Source organism: Sturnus vulgaris, chromosome W, assembly GCF_052056855.1.
Source record: "Sturnus vulgaris isolate bStuVul1 chromosome W, bStuVul1.hap1, whole genome shotgun sequence".
Classification (NCBI taxonomy): domain Eukaryota; kingdom Metazoa; phylum Chordata; class Aves; order Passeriformes; family Sturnidae; genus Sturnus; species Sturnus vulgaris.
This window is the reverse complement of record NC_142282.1, coordinates 62,352,585-62,378,742: the sequence shown is the minus strand read 5'-3', so window position 1 is coordinate 62,378,742 and position 26,158 is coordinate 62,352,585. Positions and strand designations below refer to the sequence as shown.

The 26,158-nt window shown below is 42.8% G+C and overlaps 1 protein-coding gene across 4 annotated transcripts in view; it reads left to right on the top strand.

Annotated features, from left to right (window-relative positions):
- LOC148220256 (kinesin-like protein KIF2A) overlaps nucleotides 1-8,716 on the top strand; it is a 134,736-nt gene extending 126,020 nt beyond the window's left edge. For 3 of the 4 annotated variants that reach the window (XM_088155745.1, XM_088155742.1, XM_088155744.1), the window contains 2 exons: nucleotides 4,693-4,828; nucleotides 6,943-8,716. In XM_088155745.1, coding sequence (XP_088011871.1) covers nucleotides 4,693-4,828; nucleotides 6,943-7,049 — 243 coding nt within the window. In that variant the 3' untranslated portion in view covers nucleotides 7,050-8,716. The remainder of the gene's footprint in view (nucleotides 1-4,692; nucleotides 4,829-6,942) is intronic. The other variant, XM_088155743.1, reaches the window with a different exon arrangement.
- Nucleotides 8,717-26,158: the final 17,442 nt, after the last annotated feature.

Sequence of the window (26,158 nt, the reverse complement as noted above, 5' to 3'; positions counted from 1 at the left end):
ATTAGTGACTATTTTTTCTAGTTGTAGGGAGCTTACTCAGATTGGTCTCAAAATTTTCAATTTCACTGTCTAGTCTATGCCAGTATTCCAATGCCAAAGCTAGCAATTAATAGTAATGTGTCTATATAGTAATGTCCCTATCAGCACCATTTCTGTGTGGTCATCTCCCTCTAAAATTCAGCAATACTCCCTCCAAGTATTTTCTCTAAATATCCTTCTGTGACATCTTTCTCTGAGATACTGAGATCCAGAAGAAACAAATATATTTCTAAGTGCCTGTTTTCTTCCTTTTTGCAGATACATAAGGTTTTCATTTGCTACTAGTCAGGGTCTTTGAAAGGAGTACTGACCACATCGTGTAATGCTGATCAGCACCACAGAGCCTTTTATATTTACAAAATAAATTCCAATATGTATGAGTTACTAGTTTTCAGAAGGAAATATGAATTGTTTCTGTTGATAACGTTAGAATCTTTAGTCAGGCTGTCCATTTGGAGCATCTGCTGCAAGAAAATACCAAAACATTAAACCTATAGGGAATACACACGTCATGGTTTGACACTGTCCCAATGCCAGGCACCTATGAGAGTCGCTAGCTCAGCCTCCCCTGCCACAGCTGGGCAGAGGAGGGGAAAAAAAAAAGAACATTTCATGACTGAGATAAGGACCAGGAGAAATATTTCAAGGGCAAACCAGGCTCAAGGTTGCCAAGTGAATTTTATTGCTAACAGAATCAGAGAGGGATAATGAGAAGAAAATAAGCCCTTAAAACACCCTTTCCCCCCCAGCCCCTCCCTCCTTCCCATCGACAGCACAGGGAGACAGGGCGTGGGTGTTTTGGTCAGTTCATCACCAAGATTTCATTCTGCTGCTCTGGGAGAGGAATCCTTCCCCTGTGACACTGTGGGGTCCCTCCCACGAGAGACAGTTCTCCGTGAACTTCTCCGGCGTGGGTCCACTCTCACGAGCAGCAGTCCTACTGATACGCGGAAAAGACTCTATAACTCATGAGAAATTAGTTATAAAGTAGGTATGCATTTATTCAGCCCTGAGGTGCATGGGGATAGCTCCTCCCAAAGCATGCACACCGAAACTTCAGACTACTGCTCTATTTATTCCCTAAAAGCCTAGGATTACACAATATGCCTAATACATATTCATGTCCTAGCCCCGCTTACCCTCGCTTTGCATTAAAATGAACCAAAAGTCCTTTTGCGCTTGCACCTCCCCAATTTGGGGGTCGTCGGGAGTCTCTGACGAAGGCTTCCAAACTCTTCATTGCACTTGAACTTTTCAACTTTGTCTTCGGAGCATGCGTCTTAGCCATTTGGGCACATTCCAGATCTTGAGATTAGTTCTTGGTGGTTTAAGGTTTTGGACTTATCACTGGTAGCCTTGCACCCCTCACCCTGTTTGCATGTTCTGGCTCCATTTATCAGAAACTACTCTGCCTCTCCTCCCGATTTTTGCAAGCATAGCAAATGTCAGGCATTCCTCATTGTCTTGGTTAGCTAATTTTGATGAACTATTCCTTACTCTTCAATTCCCTGTCTCATTTTCACACCTGCTGCAACATTAATTACCCTCATGGGCAGACAGTCCTCCCAAAACAGCTGCGCTGTGGGTCTCTCTTTCCACAGGGTGCAGTCCTCCAAGGACAGGTTGCTCCAGCCTGGAATTAGGGGCCCCCTCTCTCCACCAGGTCTTCCACTGGATCACAGCCACCTCCAAGCACCCTCTCCAGCATGGGCACCTCCCCCCCAAGGGCTGCGAGTGGATCTGTGCATTCCCTGTGGACCCATGGGCCGCAGGGGCACAGTTGCTTCACCATGGCCTGCAGGGGAATCTCAGCTCCAGTGCCTCAAGCACCTCCTCCCCTTCCTTCTCCACTGACCTTGGTGTCACCATGTTGTTTTCCCTTGCGTGTTCTCACCTCCTCCCCTTCTCTGACTAAAAGCAAAACCCCGTGACTTTGTTTTGATTTTCTTCTTAAATATGTCATTACAGAGGTGTTACCAACCTCTCTCATTGGCCTAGTTTTGGCCAGCAGCATGTCCATCTTCACTACCATTAGCCATTGGCTCTGCTGGACATGGTGGAAGCTTCCAGCAGCTTCTCACAGGAGCCATCTTTGTGGCCCCCCTGCTTCCAAAATCCAGGCCGTGCCACACCAATACAACACATCTCAATTTAGGTATGTTACTTAGTGAAATATTGATGTCTGTTCATGTAATACAGAAATGATGCTAAATAATACATTGTAGCACTTATGGGTTCCCCAATTTGAGTTTTCTGGCCAACACACCAATTATGTAGTGGGTTTACTGCTGGCCAAATGCCAATGCACCCACTAGGGATTATTTACTAATTTCCTGCTGTGAGATATGGATTAGGAGGAGGAGGGCAAAACAGGCTCAAAACTTTAAAGGGTATAAAGAAAACTTTATTAACAGAAAAATTATAAGAAAATCTGAATAAACCTTCAGAACACATCTTCCCTCACATCCTCTTTTCTTTCCCACTGATATCGTAAAGAGACAAAACCTGTGACTTTCAGTCAGTTTACCACCTCTAAAATAGTCTTTCTTCAGTCCACTTAGGTAGAGGAGTCTCTCTTGCCATGCCATGGAGACCTCTCCACAAGAAACAGTTCTCTTGTGGCTTCAATGTCACAGTGAATCAGCCGCCCAGGAAATGAAAATCTGTTCACAGTGTGAAAGTCCCTCCCATGCTTTTGCAACTTTCCCACGGCTTCTTTCATGGGCCATGTCAAATTATTGGAGTGCTATTTTAAGGATGAGCTGTTCTAGCATAAAACAAAAGTTCTCTTCATCCATCTCTGGGAACAGAGGTTTTCTACTACTATCCCTGGGTCAAGGTTTCTCATCTCTCTCTGTTCAAGTTTCTCATTGGATCATAGCAACATCTACTTGCTTTAATACTGGTGCCTCGGCTCACAGTTGTGTTAGAATGCTACATCCCCCAATGCACTTCCATGAGTTCCAGGGAAAAAACAAAGTCTGATATATCAAATATATTTTCACCATAGCCTTAAAAAAAGAATTTCAGCCTAAGAGTTATGCATCTCCTCAATCCCCTCCCATCTATAATTTGACTCCTTCTTCACTGACCTCAGAGTCCCATGTTTTTGTCTCTGCATGTCTTCACCCTTTCCTTTTTCCTGATTTGGGAGAGAATTAGTGTTTGTAGGTTTGTTTGTTCTCAAGCTTTACCAATTGAAAGTTTTTATAGAGTTCTGCAACACTGAAAGGTTGATCTTATTCAGGCTCTGCATCAGGGAGATCGCTCACTGTGCCTCTCGCTGCTGGTCATGTGGTCTCCGCTGATACTGTGTGAGCTGTGTCAGCCACTGGCTCTACTCTGTGTTTTTCTTCATGCGGAGCGCCAAAAAAAAAAAGAAAAGCTGCTGCTGCCATTTTTGTCCTTCTTTCTGCTGCATGGCTGGCTAAAAGTGGCTAAACAAAGTCCATTACAAGCCATGCTGAGGCAGTCACAGCTGTGCGCGGTTGTCCCAGTCATGCTGATTTTTGGTCACGCAGTCCTGGCCACATGGCCGTTCCTGGACCGGGCTGGAGGTGGCCACTTTCATTTGCAGCATTACTTGTTAGTTTATGCCATGGGTGAAGATGGGTTGCAGGAATACAAAATCTACAAGCTGTAACATGCAGAAGTTGTCTTCTGTCAGCTTTTTCCTGGAAGCTGTTGATTTTGGGATACAAAACATCCTAGCCTAACAAAAATCCCTAAAATAGATTAACTGAATTAATTGTACTCTAGACATCTTGATCTTCCTTTGTTTCTTGGATATACAAGTTTACATTAGATGACATGAATCCTATCCCAATGTGAGAACTTCATCTGTCCTGAAAGCCAACAAAACACACATGGGGTTTGGACTATGGTTTCAATATCACTTGAACTACTGAGCATAGAAGGAAAGACTTAATTTTAGTATTTCAGGCTCAGCATGCATAGAACTGTCAGCTTACTTTATTTTTAATCAAAGCATTTCCAAGGAGATCAGTCCATCTAATTACAGCTTTGCATGATTCTGTAACCTTTAAGTGCCTGGTTGCATTCCTCTTTGCTGCAAGACTTTTTTTTTTTAATTTGTAATATTGAGAGTGTAAAGATGCCTAAGATCTGCTTTAACCATCTTTTACCGTACTCTTATCTGTCTGGAGAGTTAGCTCTTCTTTTATACAGTTTCTCTCAAAACTAGTTTTGAGTATGGACAGAATTATTTTGGCTCCTCAGCTATAATAATGACACAATAATGATTATTTTCAGTGGCAACCAGCCCATAATTAAAATTGAAATCTGGCTTCAAATTTTGATACCTACCTAAGGGTACATAAACCATGAAATAAAGTTCTTAATTTCTTAGTTTTACAATCATCTAATGTTCTGAATTTGAAGAGAACTGAGGTAGCTGGGATTTGTCTGTTGCCATTATGACCATTGGAATTAAGAAACTATGTAGAAAACATACAATTTTGCTAAATTAGGAATAAGGATTCATTTTAAGATTAAAACATTATAGTGAGGTGATTAGACAGTAAAAGAGTGGTCATCTTGAGAAAAGGAATAATTCAGCTCAGGAATTGTCTTGAAAATTGCATTGAAACTTTGTTAATGTATTTAGCTGAGATTTTTTTAACTTTTACCTAGGAATCTATTAGATGGCTGGAAGATGAAAAAGCTCTTCTCGAGATGACAGAAGAAGTAGACTATGATGTGGATTCTTATGCTACCCGACTTGAAGCAATTCTAGAGCAAAAAATTGATATTCTGACTGAACTTAGAGGTAGATTGCTTTTAATCACCTTTGTGTGCATTTTCATATTTTCACTTGCAGTAATAATGAGGAGATTTAAAAAATGTGGTTATGTTTTGGGGTCTTTTTTCACCTTATGCTGTCCTGTAATGTTCTGAGAAAGGAACATTTATTTAAGAACAAGTTCACATTTGTATTCAATCCATCCTAGTTTAATGGAAGACTCTGCTTTATCTCCAGGAAGTATAAACTTGATCCTGCAACTTTGGGTTGGTTTTGTTTTTTTTTTCTTTATTCCAAAAGAATAAAGGAAAGAAAAAGAAAACCTGTAGCCGTGGAAAGGGGTTTTAACCCTTTAAGTGCAGCGAAAATAAGATGCACAGCTACATGGTCGTCTTTCATGACAGGAAGAAAGAGACAAGTTTATTGTGAAACACACTTGGTTTTATAGCATGACTCGCAACTCCAAGAGTAGAGAAAAGGTGATTGGTTCAGAGAGAAGACACCCCATTCCCAGGGCCTGGTCACGTACCACAACAGGTGTTCTATCTTTGTTATTAATTCCTTTTTATTTTGACCAAATTATCACCCTGGGAGAAATTCTCCCTAGCCTTGAGCTGGACCAGCTTATTGGCTGGGAACAGAGCTGAGAAACTCCAGCCTGGAATATTTTTCAGGCTGTAATTTTCTTACTTTCTCAATATGTGTCCCACAAAAACCTGCTGTTGTTTTTCAGTCTGTACTTAAAGAGTAATGTTGAGTTCTGAGTAGCATGGCTTTTAGCCTATTTTCCTTAGCAGCCTTTCTGTCAAAAATTTGTCAGCATCTCTTTGTTGAAAAACCAACCACAGATAATTTTTAGTTACCAAAATTGATTCTTTAATTTGTCTTTTCAAATCAGCATGCCAGCTTGGTACCTCATGGAGATTAATTTTTCATTTTAGTTTCTCTTATGTATCTGCATTCCAGCAGACATGCTATATTGGTTTATTTTGGATTTTTTAATCTGTGTTAGAAAACTCTTTGTAAGATAAAATGTTACATTTTACTCAGTCTGAGTATCTGGTGTAAGTTAGAATACATCAAGCAAATCAGATGTGGCCTGCTTGCTTTGTATGCATGTATTGGTACCAGTATACTTTAGCAAAGAATGTGATGTACATTCCTTTGTTTCTTATGGATGATGGCTTCCTCTTCAGGGAAAGACAATTTGAGACAACAGCAGTAAAAAACAGTTTAGGTGACTCCCTGTTCTTCCATAACTTATTAGATACTGCTTTTGGAACAAGATACTGGAGATAAAGGATATCTAAAAGATCCTTGCATCTTTACAAATAGCATGATACATATATGATATATAGCATTACAAGAGGGAAGAACTGTTAAAGCTTCTTTCTCCCAGTAACTTTTCTGTTATGCTCATGGCACATAATGATCACTGAATATTTTAGCTTTTAGTCCTGTCACTTTGGGACTGACTTTTTTATGCTGTCAGTTTTGTTTCCTTCTTCCCATTCATGGGCATATTACTGTGGAACGGGAGTGGAGGAGGAATATAAATAGGAGAGGATGACATACTTCTTTTCTAGGGTTTCTCCTATTCTGGTGCTATCTATGATGAAAAAAATGATTGATGCATTTCTGTTTACTTCCAAAATTTAATCACAAATGCTTTTCACATTCATAAAAAAGTTGTTATCATAGAATCACAGAATGGTTTAGGTCAGAAGGGATCTTAAAGATCATCTCATTCCACTCCCTGCCATGGGCAGGTACACCTTCCACTAAACCAGGTTGCTCCAAACCCCATCCAACCTGGCCTTGAACACTTCCAGGGATGGGGCAGCCACAGCTTCTCTGGGCAACCTGTGCCAGTATCTCACCACTCTCACAGGGAAGAATTTCTTCCTAAGAAGAGACGGGGTAGCATCTAAGAAGGGACTAAGTTGCTAAGCAATTTGTTTGTATGGTAAGTATTACATTTAAGCTTATCTCAATCCTCTTGTAGTTTGTATCTTCAGCTATTTTTTGTGGAGAAGTGTTCTTTGTTTTGCATTAGGGCCAGTATGTGGGGCATCAGGCCTTAGTCTCAGGATGTGTTGAGCACAGGCATATTAGTACTCAATCTCTCTTTTTCATTAAAGATAAAGTGAAATCTTTCCGGACAGCTCTACAAGAGGAGGAACAGGCCAGTAAACAGATCAACCCAAAAAAGACCACGTGCCCTTTGAAAGGAGGCCTCTGCTGCTAAAAGAATCTACGAACCTGTACTGCTGTAAGACACATTTGTTACAAAACCCAGTGGTTGGAAGAACTCAACCTCTTGAAAGTGTAAAAATGTTAGAAATGTCCTGTTTATTACTCACCTGAATTATATTTTCAGTTTTGTGTGAAATGCTCCTATGATGTCTACAAAATGCTTCTAGACCATACAGTACAACCATGCAGGGTTCAGATCTGTGAAGCACTTTGTTTAAAATATTTCATTTATTCAAACTGTAAATTTTATGTTTGGAAATATTTGCCATGTTTTTAATAATGAAGTAGAACTGTGATATTTGAAAAGTCACAGTATTTCCTTTTAACTATGTTCAGTTTGGTTATAAAGATCAGTTGTGCAGTTTTGTTTGCTGCATGTGTACTTCACTAGTGGTTTTACATAACTTATCTTCTACTGACAACTGTGCTTACTTCTTCCCATTCTGTGCCTTGGTAAAGGCTATTTAACCCTAAACATCCTCTTTCTGAAGCACAGCCTTAATAAACAACATTCGTATTTGTCAATATAAATTGCTTTTAATGTGTATATTTTTAATGTGTTTTGAGACTTTTTTTTTGGTGGCTAGTGCATTTCACAGCATGTGTTATATCCTTCAAACAGGAACTGCAAGAGCTGTTAGAGTGAACATACAGTTGAACATTCCATCCTGCTTGTAAAAAATCTGAAATTTAGGTTTATTTGAATACCATAAAGAATAGTTATATAATTATAACATTTTCTCTGTAATTAAAAAAGAAAATGCAAAAAAAAGTAAAAACAAACAAAATATACATTGGTTTATGTATAACAAAGGGTAATGCTTAAGTACTGAGGAGAGTTGTATCTTAGAGTAATACAGATAGATATACAGTGTGTAGTATGGTGTGATAATCCTGTCAGAATAAAGGTACCATCTGACCTCTGCATATGGATAGGCTAACTGTCAAAATTCAGGGATCCAGCTAAAGAAATACATATTGACCTTTCACATATTGTTAAAATTTGGCTTTTGATGCATGACGAGATTACATGTGCATTAACTGTAGTTTGCAGATAGTTTAAGTAGTTCTGATTCTTAAAAAAAACATAGCTAATGCCTATTTTTCCCTTTGTACTGAAAAGTGAGGTGAAGTTGCATAATTTGAGGATTTGCACAATACCTCTACCTAGTACTAATAGAAATACAATAAGCACCTGAATTCTCACAAATGGCACCATAGGTATCAGCACTTTTTAGGTGGCGGTACTCAAATTATTTTTGCAAGTCAGTATCCCAAAAAGATTAACCGTTTGTGTAAGAACTTCTTGTCAATTGAAAAACTGTAGACCTCTCTAGGAGTTCTTCCCACTTCCAGGAGTTCATATCAGCAGACTTTCCCTTGGAACTATTTAAAAATTACTTTTGTAATTAAAACCTGTTTGTTTATGCCAGGCTTGGAGGGAAATAAAGGGAAGGCAATGAAAAGAGAGTTTGATGAGCCAGGAATTCTTGTAGCATTTAATATCTGTATCTCCCATAGGAAGGTAGGGTATGGGAAGCTCTTGTTGCTTTGTGGTTAAAAATCCTCGTGTGTGAAAACATTTAAAGTGAAACAACAATGTAGATTTTACATACTGTGTTTAATAAATTAAGCTATTAAATGAACTACAAATGAGAATTTACTTCTATGAAAATTCTTTTCCACTTTGAAAAGGGTTTGATTCTGTAAACACATCAGAGATACACTTTTCAAAATGCCTCTGATTTCAGAATTAATATTTACTTCTGGAACTAACTATTCTGTACAAATTTGTCATATAGGACCAAGCTCCCCAGAGGACTATCCTGACAAGTTTTACAACAGATCTTAAAAGAAACACCACACATCTTTCTGAACATTTAAGAATGTCTTCCATCACAGCTAAAAGAAACAAACCAAATGAAATAGAAGGCAGCAGCTTTCTAGAGAAATCTTACTTTCTACAAAGCCTCTGAAGATCCAGACATCCTACATGAGAAACAGTTGCTTCCCTACTATTCATCCATGCAAGCCCAGAGCCACATGCAGAATGTGGTTCATAGGAGTTTCAAAGAGGACAGGAAGGACAGAGGCAGATTTCAGCAACTTTTTACTGTCTTGTAAATGACGTTTCCTGTCAGGTAGCACATGTGAGCTGAAATTGCATCCACTGGGCAGGGGGGGGATGTTAAGAGACAGGTTTTGCAATAGAACCTGCTCTAAAGATCATATCTACACTTACTGGATCAGTGAGAATGGAGATTTAAAAAACTAATACTGCACTTGAATTCCTCTATCCCATTTCTTTGATGGGCTGGAATTACTTGAATAGGACTCAGACAAGCTTATCTTGATTTCTGTCCTCTAAAACAGAAACACTTAAGATCCGTAACAAATCTCTAACACTTGTTCCTTCTATATTGGTGCGTGCATATTGCTGTGACTACTTATATTCACTCATAAATTGGTTTGATATGCAGTGAAGCAGCATTAAAAGAAATAAAATATAAAATAAATGAGCAATTCAGTTTTAAATGACAATCTCTCAGCATGCCTGAAAATTCAAGTACATTTTTGTTCATGTTTTTTCAATGACTTTTAAAGTATTGAAATTGGACATGTATAAAATGAAGTTATATCTTAGAGGAGTTTTTGCTAATTTGTCTCTTCTCTATTTACTGTGGTCTGATATAAAGAGATATACTACACATGAAAAAAAAAATTACTTATTGTAGTGAATACATAGAATGGGGCTTTCATCCCTGCATGATGCTACAGAGTTAACAGTTACTGTTTTCCTGAATCATAAGAGACCAAAGTGGATTTTTCTTTTGACAGCTGCTATGCAGAGCTAATGCAAACTTGGGGAAAAACACTGTCTTGTCCTTAATAACAAATATATATACTTCAAACTATATTAAGACACTTCAGTAAGTCTTTCTATCAGGACATAGGCATTAATTGCTCTCACTGAAAGCTTTGATCTATGCTAAAACTCCTCATTGCCTTGAAGGGTGAAGTAGTTTTCAGCTGCCTGAATTTACAGTTGACAAAAACCAACCCTCCCCCCAAAAACAAAAGTATTTAAATATATTTTAAAACAAGCAAAAAATTAAAAAAAAATGGAATTACTACAAATCTATTTTTGTTGCCCAGATCACACTTATGGGTTGCACTGTAGAGTACTGCACAAGAATACCCTGAGATGAAGTCCATGATCAGAGAACACAGATTTCAACTATAGTAGCATCAGTCCTGTCTCAGTTTAGAGACAAGTTTAGGAGAAAATGCTCTGGAATGAGTGTTTCCTCTTATTAAAAGGGTTTGATGCCTAACTTAGGTCAAAGTTACAAGGTTATATAGCTTGAGTTATAAAATATCAATATGACCTAATATATGTATATAACCTGATATCAATATAACCTGAATCATTACTTTTTATATATCTATATAGCCTGATATCAGTATAACCTGATTCATAACTTTTTATACCTATATAACCTGATATAAATAACTTGCTATACAATGTAATGGCTAGTATATGGTTAACTAGTTGCTTAATGCTAAATAGACAGAAACAAAAAAAAAACCTCACCAGGTGGATAGTTTCAGAGATAGATAAGTATAGTGCTAAGGAGAAATTGGTAAATGTAAAGAAAATTATCCACCAAATAAAGAATTTAGTCCGGTTAAGACCAGATAGACCAAGGAACACCGTAACTGTGCATGCTCTGAAGACAAAGTTGAAAAGTTCAGATGTGAAGAAGACCTTAGAAGTCTTCATCAAAGACCCCAAATGACCCTGGAATTGAGGAGGCACAAGCGCAGTGCAAAAGAACTATCTAATAACCATGAAATGATACTATGTAAATTTGTCTCGGCACACATATGATGATGTTATAGTGACATAGTAACACTAAGCAATACTTACTGTATAAATATACCACAGCACTTGACAAAGGTGGTGAGTTAGGAGGATAAATCCCCCTCACCTCCAGCACTGCAATAAACAAATACCTCCTCTATAGACATTGGTCTATGGGGTTTTATTTCCAGCCTGTCTTTTGGGCATCAGGTTCCAACAATCCCTTTCTTTCAATGAGAGATTAACACTAGTGGATGAAAGTGAAAAAACCCAATAGTTTATTGACAAAGTGCCAACATGGCACAGGAAAAAATGGTGAATAAATGCTAGATATTGAACTGTCAGACCTTGCCCCCCCCCCCCCCCCAAGGAAACAAAAAACCCTCAAAATTCCAGGGAAAGAAAAAAACAATAGCCGACCATGTGTCATGGAGAAACTAAATGGACCAGCTTCTGCCTCAGGGAAGAAAAATTCAAAAAGTTTACGCAGCAGCTCGGGGAAAAAAAATACAGATAGGAACCTAGTCAATCTCTGATGTTGGTGTCCTCCTCACAGCAGATGAAGTTGGTAGATTTGGTGTCCTTTCTCTGGTGGGTTCGGCTTTTCCGAGGTCTGGGGCTGGGACAGACTGGCCCCTCAGCTCCCCACCAGTCCCCCGCTTCTCCCGTTGACTTTGTTCTCGGACCAAAACCAAACCAACCATTCAGGAGGGAAAAAAAATCTTCCAAAGGATTGCTGTCACAGTCTCTAAGGCCAAGGAAAGGAAAAAGCTTCTTGCCTAAGCTAACAAAAACCAAGCTAGCTAATGAACAACGTAATGTATATCCGCACAAATCATGTGTTATAAGTACATATTATATTATTGGCTTTTCGCAAATATTAAAATGAATGCTATATGCATAATGTTGGAAAACTTTGCTGTGTGAATATAGTTTCTTTTAGTTCTGCTATTAATAAAACTTCGAAATACTAGTGTGATAAATACATTTTTCTTGGACTACGACATGGTGATGTAAAAAGCTTTTGTTCATGTAACTAACTCAGAGAATGGTAAAAAGATAATCAGGAAATTCTTCACATTCTTGGATTATCCTATCTGGATGAAGATAACCAGAACTCCAGGGAAGGAATTTATTGATCAGGGAGTAGATGACAGGATGATGCCACAAAAAAAGTTGATTTACAGGTTAGGGGGGGATGATTTTGAATAATGCATAAAGATCTATGAATATGCAACATGTTGATGCATTTAATGAAGTGTTTTATGAGTTAGTGTGTGATCTTGGCTGAATGTCAAGCACCCGGCCATAAGAACCTTTTGCTTTATTGTCTTTGTCTCCTATTTGTCTTTTTTATTTATTAAACCTTTTAAAATTTACCAGGAAAGTGAACCTCGTTTTTCACATCATGGATGCCCAAGAGTAAGGCTTTCAAAAAGCCCCCACAAGAACTTTAAGGCTCCCTTCTCCCCTAGACCCACCTTAAAGCTACAGCAATCATTTCTTGGCATAAGGCAGACGATCAGGGAATAGGGTATCATCATAAAATCACCACAAGACAAATCCATATCATTCAGTATATTTAAAAAAATGCTGTCATATGAAAGTCCAGCACCTCACTTCAGTCCTGAAAAATTTTAATGCTTTTAAAATACAAAGCATCAGTTCCTTGCCTATTATATATGATAAAATTCCATGTTTTCAATAAGAATAAGAATGTGCATGCTGTATTCTGTTCATTGCTTTTGCAAGAAGAGTTTGTCACATTGAAGTCACTGGCTTAAGTAAGACTTAGGTAATAAAATACAAAACAACTTTTATTCTTCCGGTAGAATCTATGGGAAATGGGTGCCTTCTGAACTGAAGTCATGTAGCAGTCTGAAAAAGTGAAATATTCATGTCACAATTTTTACTAATTTATATTTCAGATGAAGTAATTTCTAAGACATGCTGGCTAGCAAAGAATATATGAAAATAGCATGGAAGCAGACATCGTTACTCAATTGCCATAAAGAGTTGTCACAAATTTTACACTACAAGTTAGTAGCAATTTTTCTGGTTTAGAGTTGCAGGTATATTTTCAGTGTAGTTATTTATATTGCATCCTATCAGGTTTACTATGTTTCATTAAAGACCAGTAGCTGTGTTTAATGTTGGTCTGAGAAGCAGCTCATCTTAAATTAGGAGAGGACTCCTCTGTCATTTAAATTAACTGACCAGAATTAAGAGCAAAATATAGCAGTTAATTACTAAAATTTCCAAATTATGCTATAGATTAAGGTCTAATCATCAAGACAGACAGGAAAGGCCTGTGTAAGTCTCCAGGGAAATTATAATATACAAACTTGTTATTAGAGCCATTTTTACAGGAGACATGGAAGGATCTGTTATGACCCTCTGCTTATTATCCTCTACTGGGTTTTCAGCTGAGCAGTGCTGAAGTCTCATCAAGAAGGCTGTGGACAATCAGAAGAGACCTCAGGGCCTTGGGACAACTGGTTGAGGGATCTGGAGCACGAGCAGTGTTCTCTACCCTGCCAGTTGAGGGAATGATGGGAGTAGAAACAGGAAAATCATGCAGATGTATACCTAGCTCCAAGCCTAGTATCACCAGCAGAATTTGTGTTGTTTTTTTTTTAATCATAGATCTGCCTGCGGGCAACAGATGGGGTCCACCTGTCTCAAAGGGGAAAAAGGATCCTTGCACAAGAGTGAGCAGAGATCCTTGAGAGAGCTTTAAACTGGATTGAAGGAGGAAGGGAACAAAATCATGATCACTAGAGATAAGCCGGGGGGGCCTGATACTGTTTGAGAGACAGTGTGCTAGCAAGATCCTTTGGTTTGCTGTCTCAGTAGAGGTAAGGGATAGAGATCCATAGGGCAGCAAAGATATAAAGGTTACATGCTGTGTTAGAAACCGAGAAGCACCTGTGAATGGTCGTGCAGGAACTAGGGCTTCTCCCCACAAGGTGGCAGGATCAAAAACCCAACTGAAGTGCATCGACACCAATGCACACAGCATGGGCAACAAACAGAAGGAACTGGAAGCCACTGTGCATCAGCAAAACTATGACATAGTTGCCATCATGGAGACATGGTGTGATGACTTGCATAACTGAAGTGCTACAATGGATGACTATAAACTCTTCAAAAGGGACAGGCAAGGAAGAAGAGGCGATGGGGTAGCCCTGTATGTTAGAGAGTGTCTTGACTGTCTAGAGCTTAATGATGATGTTATGGGGAAGAATCAGGGAGAAGGCAAACAGGGCAGATCCCCTGGTGGGAGTCTGTTATAGACAACCCAACCAGGATGAAGAGGCAGTCAAAATATTCTATAAGCAGCTGGGAGAAGTCTCACGACCTCTGGCCCTTGTTCTCACTGGGAACTTCGATTTACCATGTCTGCTGGAAATACAACACAGCAGAGAGGAAACAGTCCAGGAGGTTCCTGGAGTGTGTGGAAGAGAACTTCCTGACACAGCTGCTGAGCCAACTAGGGAAGGTGCCCTGCTGGACCTGCTGTTTGTGAACAGAGGACTGCTGGGTGATGTCATGGTTGGAGGCTGTCTTGGGCACAGTGATCATGAAATGATAGAGCTTTTGATTCTTGGAGAAGTAAGGAGGGGGGTCAGCAGAACTGCTCCCTTGGACTTCGGGAGGGCAGACTTGGGCCTGCTTAGGAGGCTGGTTGAGACAGTGCCTTGGGAGGCAGTCCTGAAGGGCAAAGGGGTCCATGAAGGCTGAATGTGCTTTTAAGAAGGAAATCTTAAAGGTACAGGAACAAGCCATCCCCACATGCCAAAAGATGAGCTGGCTTAGAAGAAGATGGGCCTGTCTGAACAGGGAGCTTTTGCAGGAACTCATGGAAAAAACAAAAGAGATTTTATGACCTTTGGGAGAATGGGCAGGAAGCATAGGAAGACTACAAGGATGTTGTGAAGTTATGCAAGGACAAAAAAAGATTGTCCAAAGCCCAGTTTGAACTTAATCTGGAAACTACCATAAAAGACAATAAAAATGTTTCTACAAATACATCAGCAACAAAAGGATGGCAAAGGAGAATCTCCATCTTTTATTGGATGTGGGGGGACATGGTGACAAAGCCTGAGGAAAAGGCTGAGGTACTTAATGCCTTCTTTGCCTCAGTCTCTAATAGCAAGACCAGTTGTCCTCAGGGTACACAAAGATGGGGAACAGAATGAAACCCTCATAATCCAGACAGAAATAGTTAGTGACCTGCTAGGGCTTAGAAATCCACAAGTCCATGGGGCCAGATGGGAAGCACCCAAAGATAGAGGGAGCTAGTCGAAGCGTGCACCAAGCCACATTCAATCATTTACCAGCAGTCCCAGTTAACCAGGGAGGTCCCAGATGACTGGAAGTGAGCAAATGTGATGCCCATCTATAAGAAGGGTCGGAAGGATCTGAGGAACTACAGGCCTGTCAGCTTGACTTTGGTGCTGGGGAAGGTTATGGAGCAGATCATCCTGAGTGTCATCACGCGGAATGTGGAAAACAATTGGGGGATCAGGCCCAGCCAGCATGACTTTGGTGAATTTCAAAAGAGTCAACAGAATGGTGCAGTTGATTGGCTAGAGGGAAGGGATGCCATTCAGAGGGACCCTGACAGGCTTTAGGAGTGGGCCCATATGAATCTCATGAAGTTTGACAATGACAAGTGCAAGGTTCTGCCCCTCAGTACAGACTGGGGGATGAATGAATTTAGAGCAGCCCTGTGGAGGACTTGAGGATACTGATGGATAAAAAATTGAATATGAGCTGGCAGTGTGTGCTTGCAGCCCAGAAAGCAAATTGTATCCTGGGCTGCATCAAAAGCAGCATTGATGCCTGGAAAGGCTGACCTGGAACAGAGACTAGACAGAGCAAAAGGAATAAAATAGGTATTTATTGAAAGGATACACCTTGAGCAGTGCAAGAACTGGGCTGGGGCTACACCCAAATCAAATCCAAGATAGATTCTGGTCAAGAGTCTTTACACTTTTATAAGATTTGGTTCATCTACATATTGGGGAAAATTATCCAACCACAGCCCCAGGCTATGAAGTATCAGCCCCCTGGCTTGCCCCCTTCCCTTAGCCATTGTTTCTGCTTTTTGGGTACCGGTTGTCCATGATAGTCTAGCTAGGAAGGGATTGTTTTGTCTAAATACCCTGTGAAGAGAACTTACTAACCCCTAATATGAAGTTTCAGAGATACATAATGTTGGGGGGGTGAATTGTTCCCTTTTCTTTCTGTGGAATTTCTCCCATTGTTATGCTAAGTATTGGTGGCTACACCTTAGTAACTATAATGTTCTCTCCCAGGGGGGTGGGGGGGATGGGGGGAGCCCGGTAAAGGAAAGGTGGGGCGGGGGTCTGGAGCAGGCTGAGACTCTCTCGCTTGGCTCATGGAGTGAGAGGACGGCCAGTGCTCCGAGCTAGCAACTCCACTGCCATCCCAGCGCCGAGATCCATGTTCCCTGCCGTTGGACATCGCTCTGCTGCTTTCCCACTTCATCCTACTACCTCCGGACACTCTGCCGAGCACCACAACCGACACCATGAGGGGGGAGTCGCTCCTCCATCCCATCTCACCCCTGGGCCGCTGCCGCCATCACTCCAGCCCTCTTCAACTGCGCGGGCCCTGCCCTGCCCACAGCACCGGTAACTGAGCACAGGGAGAGGGCCTGTGGCCAAAAGAGACTGGAACTGAGCTATACTGTTCTGTTTTGTTGTCAATTTTTATAGCTGTGGTTGTTTCTGCTATTTTGCCTTGTTAGATATCAGTAAAGAACTGTTATTCCTATCCCCATATCTCCTGCCTGGCAGCCTCTGATTTGAAACTAAATAATTAAAAGGGAGCGGGTTGCACTCTGCATCTCAGGAAAGGGGTTCTCGCCTTTCCTTAGAAAATACCTGTCTTTCAAACCAAGACAGATTTTGGCACCCGGAATGTGGGGCATTGCCTGAGGGCATTGAGAGAGGGGTAGAAAAGGGAATAACAGTTCTTGAATTACCCAAGCTTGTGGTAGGTGACACCATGCTGTCCAGCTTACCCTGGATTGGCCTCCATGTGGTCACTGCTATATCTCTACCATTTGCGAGCCCATTTTTAAACATGAGTCTCAGAACCAAGGTTACTGTGGCTATTATCCGGTTCATTTTGTGGGTTGATCAGTTGAGGAACTCATGGATTTTTAATTTTCTCTGGAAGATGGCCACATGGATTCAGAGCTATCGCACTCTAAGTGTGTGTTTCTGGGGCTACTTCAATAATGGTACTTACTGTGAGGAAGTGGCAACAGGTGAAATTTTCTCCCAACCCATTACACGGTTTTTGAAGTTCACCCCACCAGTCTTCAAGGGGTTCAAATCCGCTCTAAATGCTAATGACATTATACTGTGGCTAGTGTTGCTGATATCAGTGTTAAACCTGTTCTATCTAACATTCAGAGATAAGGGGAGATTGACTTGGCTAACAACCCTGATACCTAGCCCAGGGATTAGTGATGCTGCCCCAGAGCCTGATCCTGTCCAAGAGACTAGGAATGTTACCCCAGAGTTTGACCCTGTTCCAGAGACTAGGGATATTACCCTGGAGTTTGACCCTGCCCCACAGCCCACCTCGGAAAGGAACCACCCAGAATGGGTGGGGGTTCTAGTGAAGGAGATATGTGAGATGAGCCAGATGCTGAAAGAGTACCGTTCCCCAGCTGGTGAGAAACCCTCCCCCTGCCTTAAAGAGGGAGACTCTGATGGTGCAGCAGTGGGACCCACAGACGTTACATCTGTCCAGGTTCCAGCTGAACTGCAAGGGCACTCAGCAGCAGCAGTTGCCCCTGTGGAAACTAGGAAGTCTAAGATGAAAACAAGGCACCCAGATAATAAGGGTCAGGAAGGGGGCCCCTCACAACCAGCAGGGGAGACAGAAGTTGAGATCATCACCGAGTCCCTGTCATACGAGAGTCTCTGTAACCTGCGAAAAGACATTGTAGGACGGGGCCGTGAGCCTTTTACAACCTGGTTACTGCAGGTCTGGGACCTTATGGGTACAGGTGTGCAACTGGATGGTACTGAGGCAAGGAATTTGGGATCCTTGACCCAGGACTCAGGTGTGGAACAAGTATTTGTAAGGGAGCCAGGCCTCCTTTCCCTCTGGGAGTGACTTTTAACGAGTGTGAGGGAGAAATTTGTCCACAGAGAGAGAATGCAGGAGCACCACCAGAGAACACGTTGGAATACCCTTGAGGAAGGGATCCAACAGCTGAGAGAAGTGGCAATACTGGAGGTGCTCTTTGGGAGGGATGGACAGCATGACAATGACCATGACAAGGTCAAGTGCACAGGGCAGATGTGGAATCTGGCAAACCTGGGGCCATCTCAATATACCACCTTTATTGAAATGATTAATGCTGATACCAACCAAGTGACAGTGGGTTCTGTTGCCAACAGGCTCAGGAATTTTGAGAGAATGATGGCTGGCCCAGTGCAGGCTCATGTCTCTGCTGTGGTTAAGGACCTCAGAGAGGAGTTTAAGGAGGAGATGAAGGAGATAAGGGAAGAGGTGAGGAAGATCAGTGCAGCACCAGTGCGAGTCATGGACCCCAAAAGTAGAGCCCAATGCCCCCCAGCTAGGGAGAGAGGGTACACCCCACGTGCTGACCTGTGGTTCTTTCTACGTGACCACGGGGAACACATGAGAAGGTGGGATGGGAAACCCACTTCTGTCCTGGCAGCACAGGTGCGCCAACTCAGGGAGGGGAACACTAACAGAGGGAACTCCACTAAAGTGAAGGTAGCCTCAGCCTCCCATGACCAAGGTGCAGGGTATTACAGAAGGGAGGATGATCTGTCAGATCCCCTTGAAGGAACCTCCAGTATGTATGCCCAGGAGAGAAATAATAACCAGGGCTAGAGGGGCACTGCCTCTAGCCAGGGAGAGGCACGGGAAAACCGGATCTTTTGGATGGTGTGGATCCGATGGCCTGGCACATCAGAGCCACAGGAACACAGAGCATTGGTTGACACTGGTTCACAGTGTACATTAATACCATCGGGACATGTCGGGGAGGAACCTGTTTCAATTGCCGGGGTTATGGGGGGATCTCAGGAATTGACTTTGCTGGAGGCTGAGGTGAGCATGACTGGGAAAGAGTGGCAGAAGCATCCACTTGTGACTGGCCCAGAGGCACCATGTATTCTATGCATAGACTTCCTCAGGAACAGCTATTACAGGGACCCAAAGGGACTCAGGTGGGCTTTTGGAATAGCTGCTGTGGCAGCAGAGGGCATTAAGCAGTTGAACACCCTGCCTGGGCTATCAGAAAACCCATCTGCAGTGGGACTCCTCAGGGTGAAAGAGCAACAAGTGCCAATTGCTACCTCAACAGTGCACCGCCGGCAGTACCGGACAAATCGAGATGCTGTGATCCCCATCCACAAGATGATCCGTGAGCTGGAGAGCCAAGAGGTGGTCAGCAAAACGCACTCACCCTTCAACAGCCCCATCTGGCCTGTGTGTAAATCTGAAGGAGAATGGAGATTAACCGTGGACTATCGTGCATTGAATGAGGTGACTCCACCATTGAGCGCTGCTGTGCTGGACATGCTGGAACTCCAGTATGAGCTGGAGTCCAAGGCAGCCAAGTGGTACGCCACCATTGACATTGCCAATGCATTTTTCTCCATTCCTCTGGCAGTAGAGTGGAGGCCTCAGTTTACTTTCACATGGAGGGGTGTGCAGTACCCCTGGAACCGACTGCCCCAGGGGTGGAAACACAGCCCCACCATCTGTCATGGACTGATCCAGGCTACACTGGAGAAGGGTGGAGCTCCAGAACATCTGCAGTACATTGATGACATCATTGTGTGGGGGGACACGACAATGGAGGTATTTCAGAAAGGAGAAAAGATCATTCAGATTCTCCTGGGAGCTGGCTTCGCCATTAAAAAGAGCAAAGTCAAAGGGCCTGCCCAAGAGATCCAGTACCTGGGAGTAAAGTGGCAAGATGGACGGCGCCATATTCCCAGTGAGGTCATCAATAAGATCACTGCAATGTCTCCACCAACCAGCAAGAAGGAAACACAAGCCTTCGTAGGTGCCATAGGCTTTTGGACGATGCACATTCCTGAGTACAGCCAGATTGTGAGCCTTCTTTACCTGGTCACCCGCAAGAAGAACGATTTCCACTGGGGCCCTGACAGCAACAAGCCTTTGCCCAAATCAAGCAGGAGATCGCTCATGTGGTAGCCCTTGGCCTAGTCAGGATGGGACCAGATGTGAAGAACATGCTCTACTCTGCAGCTGGGAACCATGGTCTGTCCTGGAGCCTGTGGCAGAAGGTGCCTGGTGAGACGCGAGGCCGACCACTGGGATTCTGGAGTCGAAGCTACAGAGGGTCCGAGGCCAACTACACTCCAACGGAGAGGGACATCTTGGCCGCCTATGAAGGGGTTCAAGCTGCCTCAGAGGTGGTTGGCACAGAAACACAACTCCTCCTGGCACTCTGACTACCAGTGCTGGGGTGGATGTTTAAAGAAAAGGTTCCCTCAACCCACCATGCCACCGACGCCACATGGAGCAAATGGATTGCCCTCATCACACAACGCGCCCGTATTGGAAACCTGAATCGCCCTGGGATTTTGGAGATAATTACCAACTGGCCGGAAGGGGAAGACTTTGGTCTTGCCGACGAAGAGGAACAGGAACAAGTGACCCGGGCCTAAGAAGCCCCACCGTATAACCAACTGCCAGCAGATGAAACATGCTATGCTCTTTTCACTGATGGTTCCTGTTGCATCGTGAGGATGAACCGGAAGTGGAAAGCAGCCGTATGGAGCCCCACACGACAGGTTGCACAAGCTACCGAAGGAGAAGGTGGATCGAGTCAACTTGCTGAACTCAAAGCTGTTCAGCTGGCCCTGGACACTGCTGAAAGAGAGAAGTGGCCAAAGCTCTACCTTTACACTGATTCATGGATGGTAGCCAATGCTCTGTGGGGTTGGCTGGAAAGGTGGAAAAAGGCCAACTGGCAATGTAGGGGAAAACCAATCTGGGCTGCCGATCAATGGAAAGACATTGCCACCTGGGTAGAGAAGCTGCCTGTAAAAGTCCGTCACGTCGATGCCCGTGTCCCCAAGAGTCGGGCTAATGAAGAACACCGACACAATGAGCAGGTAGATCAGGCAGCACAGATAGAGGTGTCAAAGATAGATTTAGATTGGCAGCACAAAGGAGAGTTGTTCCTGGCTCGATGAGCCCATGATGCCTCAGGCCACCAGGGCAGAGAAGCCACCTATAAGTGGGCACGAGACTGAGGGGTGCATCTAACCATGGACAGTATTTCTCAAGTTATCCATGACTGTGAGACGTGCGCTGCCATCAAGCAAGCCAAGCGAGTGAAGCCCCTCTGGTATGGGGGGCAATGGTCCAAATATAAGTATGGAGAGGCCTGGCAGATTGATTACATCAGACTGCCTCAAACCCGCCCGGGCAAGCGCTATGTACTGACCATGGTGGAAGCCACCACTGGATGGTTGGAGACCTACCCTGTGCCTCATGCCACTGCTCAGAACACCATCTTGGGCCTGGAAAAAACAAGTTCTTTGGAGGCATGGTACCCCTGAGAGAATTGAGTCAGACAACGGGACTCATTTCAAGAACAGCCTTATAAACACCTGGGCTAGAGAACACGGCATTGAGTGGGTGTACCATATCCCCTACCACGCACCAGCTGCAGGGAAAGTTGAACGGTGCAATGGCCTGCTTAAAACCACCTTGAAGGCACTGGGTGGGGGAACTTTCAAGAACTGGGAGATTAATCTACCAAAGGCCACATGGTTAGTGAACACCCGAGGTTTCACTAACTGAGTAGGCCCTGCCCGATCTGAGCCCTTGGGAATATCAGATGGAGATAAGGTTCCAGTGGTACATATGAGAGGTATGCTAGGAAAAACTGTTTGGGTGAATCCTGCCTCCAGCAAAGACAATCCCATCCGGGGAGTTGTATTCGCTCAGGGACCAGGTTGCACCTGGTGGGTGATGCAAAAGAATGGAGAGACCCAATGCATACCCCAAGGACACCTTGTTTTAGGGTAAAATACCTATGGTACTGTGCCTATATCTCTAACTGCATGTATGTATATAATGTAACGGTTTAATTTGATATAGCATATTAGTATGGGAAAAATTCAGGGGTGGATAATGTTGGGGATTGAATTGTTCCCTTTTCTTTCTGTGGAATTTCTCCCATTGTTATGCTAAGTATTGGTGGCTACACCTTAGTAGCTATAGTCTTCTCTCGAAGGGGGGTGGGGGGATGGGGGGAGACCGGTAAAGGAAAAGGTGGGAGAGGGGTCTCGCTCTTGCTTGGCTCATGGAGTGGAAGGAGGACGGCCAGTGCTCTGATCTAGCATCTCCACTGCCATCCCAGCGCCGAGATCCACGCTCCCTGCCGTTGGACATCGCTCTGCTGCTTTCCCACTTCATCCTACTACCTCCAGACACTCTGCCGAGCACCACGACTGACACCATGAGGGGGGGAGTCGCTCCTCCATCCCTCTCACACCTGGGCTGCTGCTGCCATCACCCATCCCTCTTCAACTGCGCGGGACCTGCCCTGCCCACAGCACCGGTAACTGAGAGCAGGTAGAGGGAGCCTGTGGCCAAAAGGGACTGGAACTGAGCTATACTGTTCTGTTTTGTTGTCAGTTTTTATAGCTGTGGTTGTTTCTGCTATTTTGCCTTGTTAGATATCAGTAAAGAACTGTTATTCCTATCCCCATATCTCCTGCCTGGCAGCCTCTGATTTGAAACTAAATAATTAGAAGGGAGGGGTTTGCACTCTGCATCTCAGGAAAGGGGTTCTCGCCTTTCCTTAGAAAAATACCTGTCTTTCAAACCGAGACACCCTGGACTGGTTTTTTTTGCCTCTCCCTTTCCTGAATACCATCTGAACCTGTTCCGGACGGGGACCTGGGAAACACCAAGAAACACCGGGAGTCTGCATTCTGTGACCTGCAGCAGTCATCTCCCAGCACCGGAGACTGAGAATTGGGCAACCACTCGCAGGAGAGACTTTCTGAGTTTGTCATCCCTTCAGAGCAGTGAAAGAGTTTTTTGTCACCTGGTGTTGGTTTTTTTTTTCTGCTGGGGAATGGTTTCGCTTATTAAATAAACAGGTTTTTTTCCACTCCTCTCTCAGGAAATTCTTCCAGAACCTGGTGGTGGGGGGAGGAGTCGTGGGGGTTTGCTTTCTGGGGACTCCTTCCAGAGGCTTTCCCCCAAAATTTGCCCTAAACCAGGACAAATATTTTGGCACCCAACTCGAGGCTCGAGAAAGTGGAAAAAACCCTTTTCTAATAATATTTTGGTTCCAATTACTTTGTGTTGGCATAGAGCAGTTACTGGCTATGTGGCCAAAGCTTTATCTCTACACTGATTCATGGATGGTAGCCAATGCTCTGTGGGGATGGCTGGAGAGATGGAAAGAGGCTAACTGGCAGCGTAGGGGAAAACCAATTTGGGTAGATGCCCATGTCCCCAGAAGTAGAGCTAATGAAGAGCAGCAAAACAATGAGCAGGTAGATCAGGCTGCAAAGATAGGGGTGTCGAAGATAGACCTTGATTGGGAACACGAGGGAGAGTTACATCACACTGCCCCAGACACGCCAAGGCAAGTGCTACGTGCTCACCATGGTAGAAGCCATGTCCAGGAACTTCCTGAGCTGTGTGTGACGTGCCGTGTTGTTCCTCCAACAAATATCAGGGTAAATTCCCCCAAGAGAACCATAGCCTGTGACTGCGAGGCTATTTCTAGTTGCTCACTTCCTCCTCCTGATCAGGTGGCCTATAGTAAATACCAACAACAGTGTTACCCAAATTAGCCTGTCCCTTAATTCTCTGCCATAAACTCTCAACTCGTTTGTCTGTCCCTGGGTACATGTGAGGTGAGGGTCCAAAGTGATGCAGGGTCCCCAGACAGGTGCAAAGAAGACCAGCTTTATTGTAAAACCCCCTCCTTTTTAAATAGTCAGACCTTTATCAGTTACATACTTTTAAATCATAACAAACATAATTCAACCAACCACCATATACCACGGTGTGAACATGCAATGGTTATATAACTTGTTTTTCTACCTCTAATTCAGCTGAGTCACTTTCCCATAGTGCTTTTCTGCTTAGCCGAAGTAACAGGCCTGAGCCATGATTTTACAAGGCCTTCCTTTTCTAAGGTTTTACCTATATGCAACAGGTACATCTGTCCCTGGCTTGATTCATTCCAGTTGCTCTCTCACATAAAGAGCAACTCCACCCCTTTGCCTCACTGACCTGTCCTTTCTAAAACGTACAACATTCTAGCCTTATGATCTATCCCACCATGTCTCAGTAATTGCAATGAGATCATGGTCCTGCCACTGCACATAGATTTCTAGTTCTTCCTTTTCATTCCTTGTGCTGTATGTGTTTGTATACAGGCACTTCAGAGAAGTAATCAAACATGTAATCAATCAATCAATCAAGAAAAACAGAGACAAAATTTTTACCAGGGCCTGTAGCGACAGGAAGAAGAGCAATGGTTTTAAAATGAAAGAGGGTAGATTTAGATTGGATATAAGGAAAACTTATTTTACAGTGAGAATGGTGAGACACTGGAACAGGTTGCCCAGAAAAGTTGTCAATGCCCCACCCCTGGAAGCATTCAAGGTCAGATTGGATGGGGCTTTAAGTAATGTGATCTAGTGAAAGATGTGTTTGCCGATAGCAAGGGGGTTGGACTAGATGATCTTTAAAAGGTCTCTTCTAACCTAAACCATTCTATAATTCTATAATTTTATGGCAACAAACCCCAGAAAAAAACATAGTTGTGCTACAATTATTATGGGATTTTACATATAATAAAGAAAGAACAACTTCAGTATGTTGCTGTCATTCTGTGGTTTCTGGATGAGCCTAAAATGCAATTACTTCTATGTCAATCAAAATTGTCTTTTATTCGGTACTTTTCAAGTACTGCAACAATCTTTTTGACAATTTAACTCTAGAGATGAACTAACAAAGAGACTTTGTTTTCTCCCACTGAAGAGAGGAAGTGAGTGAATGGCTGAGTGAGAGTTTGGCCCTTAGTTCAAGGTTAACCCACCACAACAATTTAAATAGAGCAAGCAATCAAAAGAAGAAAGAAAAAAAACTGTGGCTTTTTGATGTGCAATTTTAAGTATAATTTCCCTGTTTCATATGCATCATGGTAAATCCTCCCATATTCTCTGACCAATGTACTTCAGAATTCTTGACATTTTGTAAAAAATCTAGCCTCTATTAAGCAATATAAGCTTTCCAAAACCAAGAGAGATTTCAAAATGCATATATTTCAAAACAGACGAATTTTCAAAATGTTCTCTAATGACACGTCAACAGAAACTAAAAGTTTAAAAAATTGTTTGAAATACATAGCATACATAGCATGGCGATGAATGACATTTTAGCATCAGACTGTGTTACTGCAGAAAACATTGAATACAAAAAACCATTCTGTATAACTTGTTCTCTAACATATTTAGTATCTTCTGTGTTAATGTGTTAATGCTCTAAGTTATCTTGAGCATGCCCTTTTAAGTTTCTATTTCCATTCACTTGAGTAAGTGGAAAGTTTGAAACAAAGCTGAAATAGAGTTAAGCCCCCACAAATGAGTTGTGAGGTGAACATTCTTGAATAACAATTCTGGTGAGCAATTGGGGACAAAGGGTTATTTATTCCCCAAGAATATCCAACGAAACAAAGACTCAAGCATTTAGATACACTTCCAAACTTTAGCCTCCTCTTCTGAGTTCCGCCCATATTTTGTCATAGGCAGGTATAGCGTATTTCTTCTTGCTGTTCTTCTGTGGAGCGATACTGCCATCTAGCGTCCTTTTTCTGGTAATTCTGCTTGGGAGGGTCTAAAAATTTCGTGGATTTTTATCATATTACCATCTTTCTCACTGTCCTTTGGATGACCTTTTAAATCTCACACATGCGCCTTTCTCTTCTTACGGTGACCCATTTATTATCTTACTGTTCTAATTACTTACTTAGGCATTTCATTCATGTCTAGTTATAAAATAACTCTGTGACTCCTCTAACTAAAACAATATCCTTTGACTAAAACTTCTGGGGTGTAGCAACCCCCTTAGTACAGGTACACTACATTTATCAGAGTTAAGCCTAAGTTACTCCCTAGTTTTCCCATACCCTACAT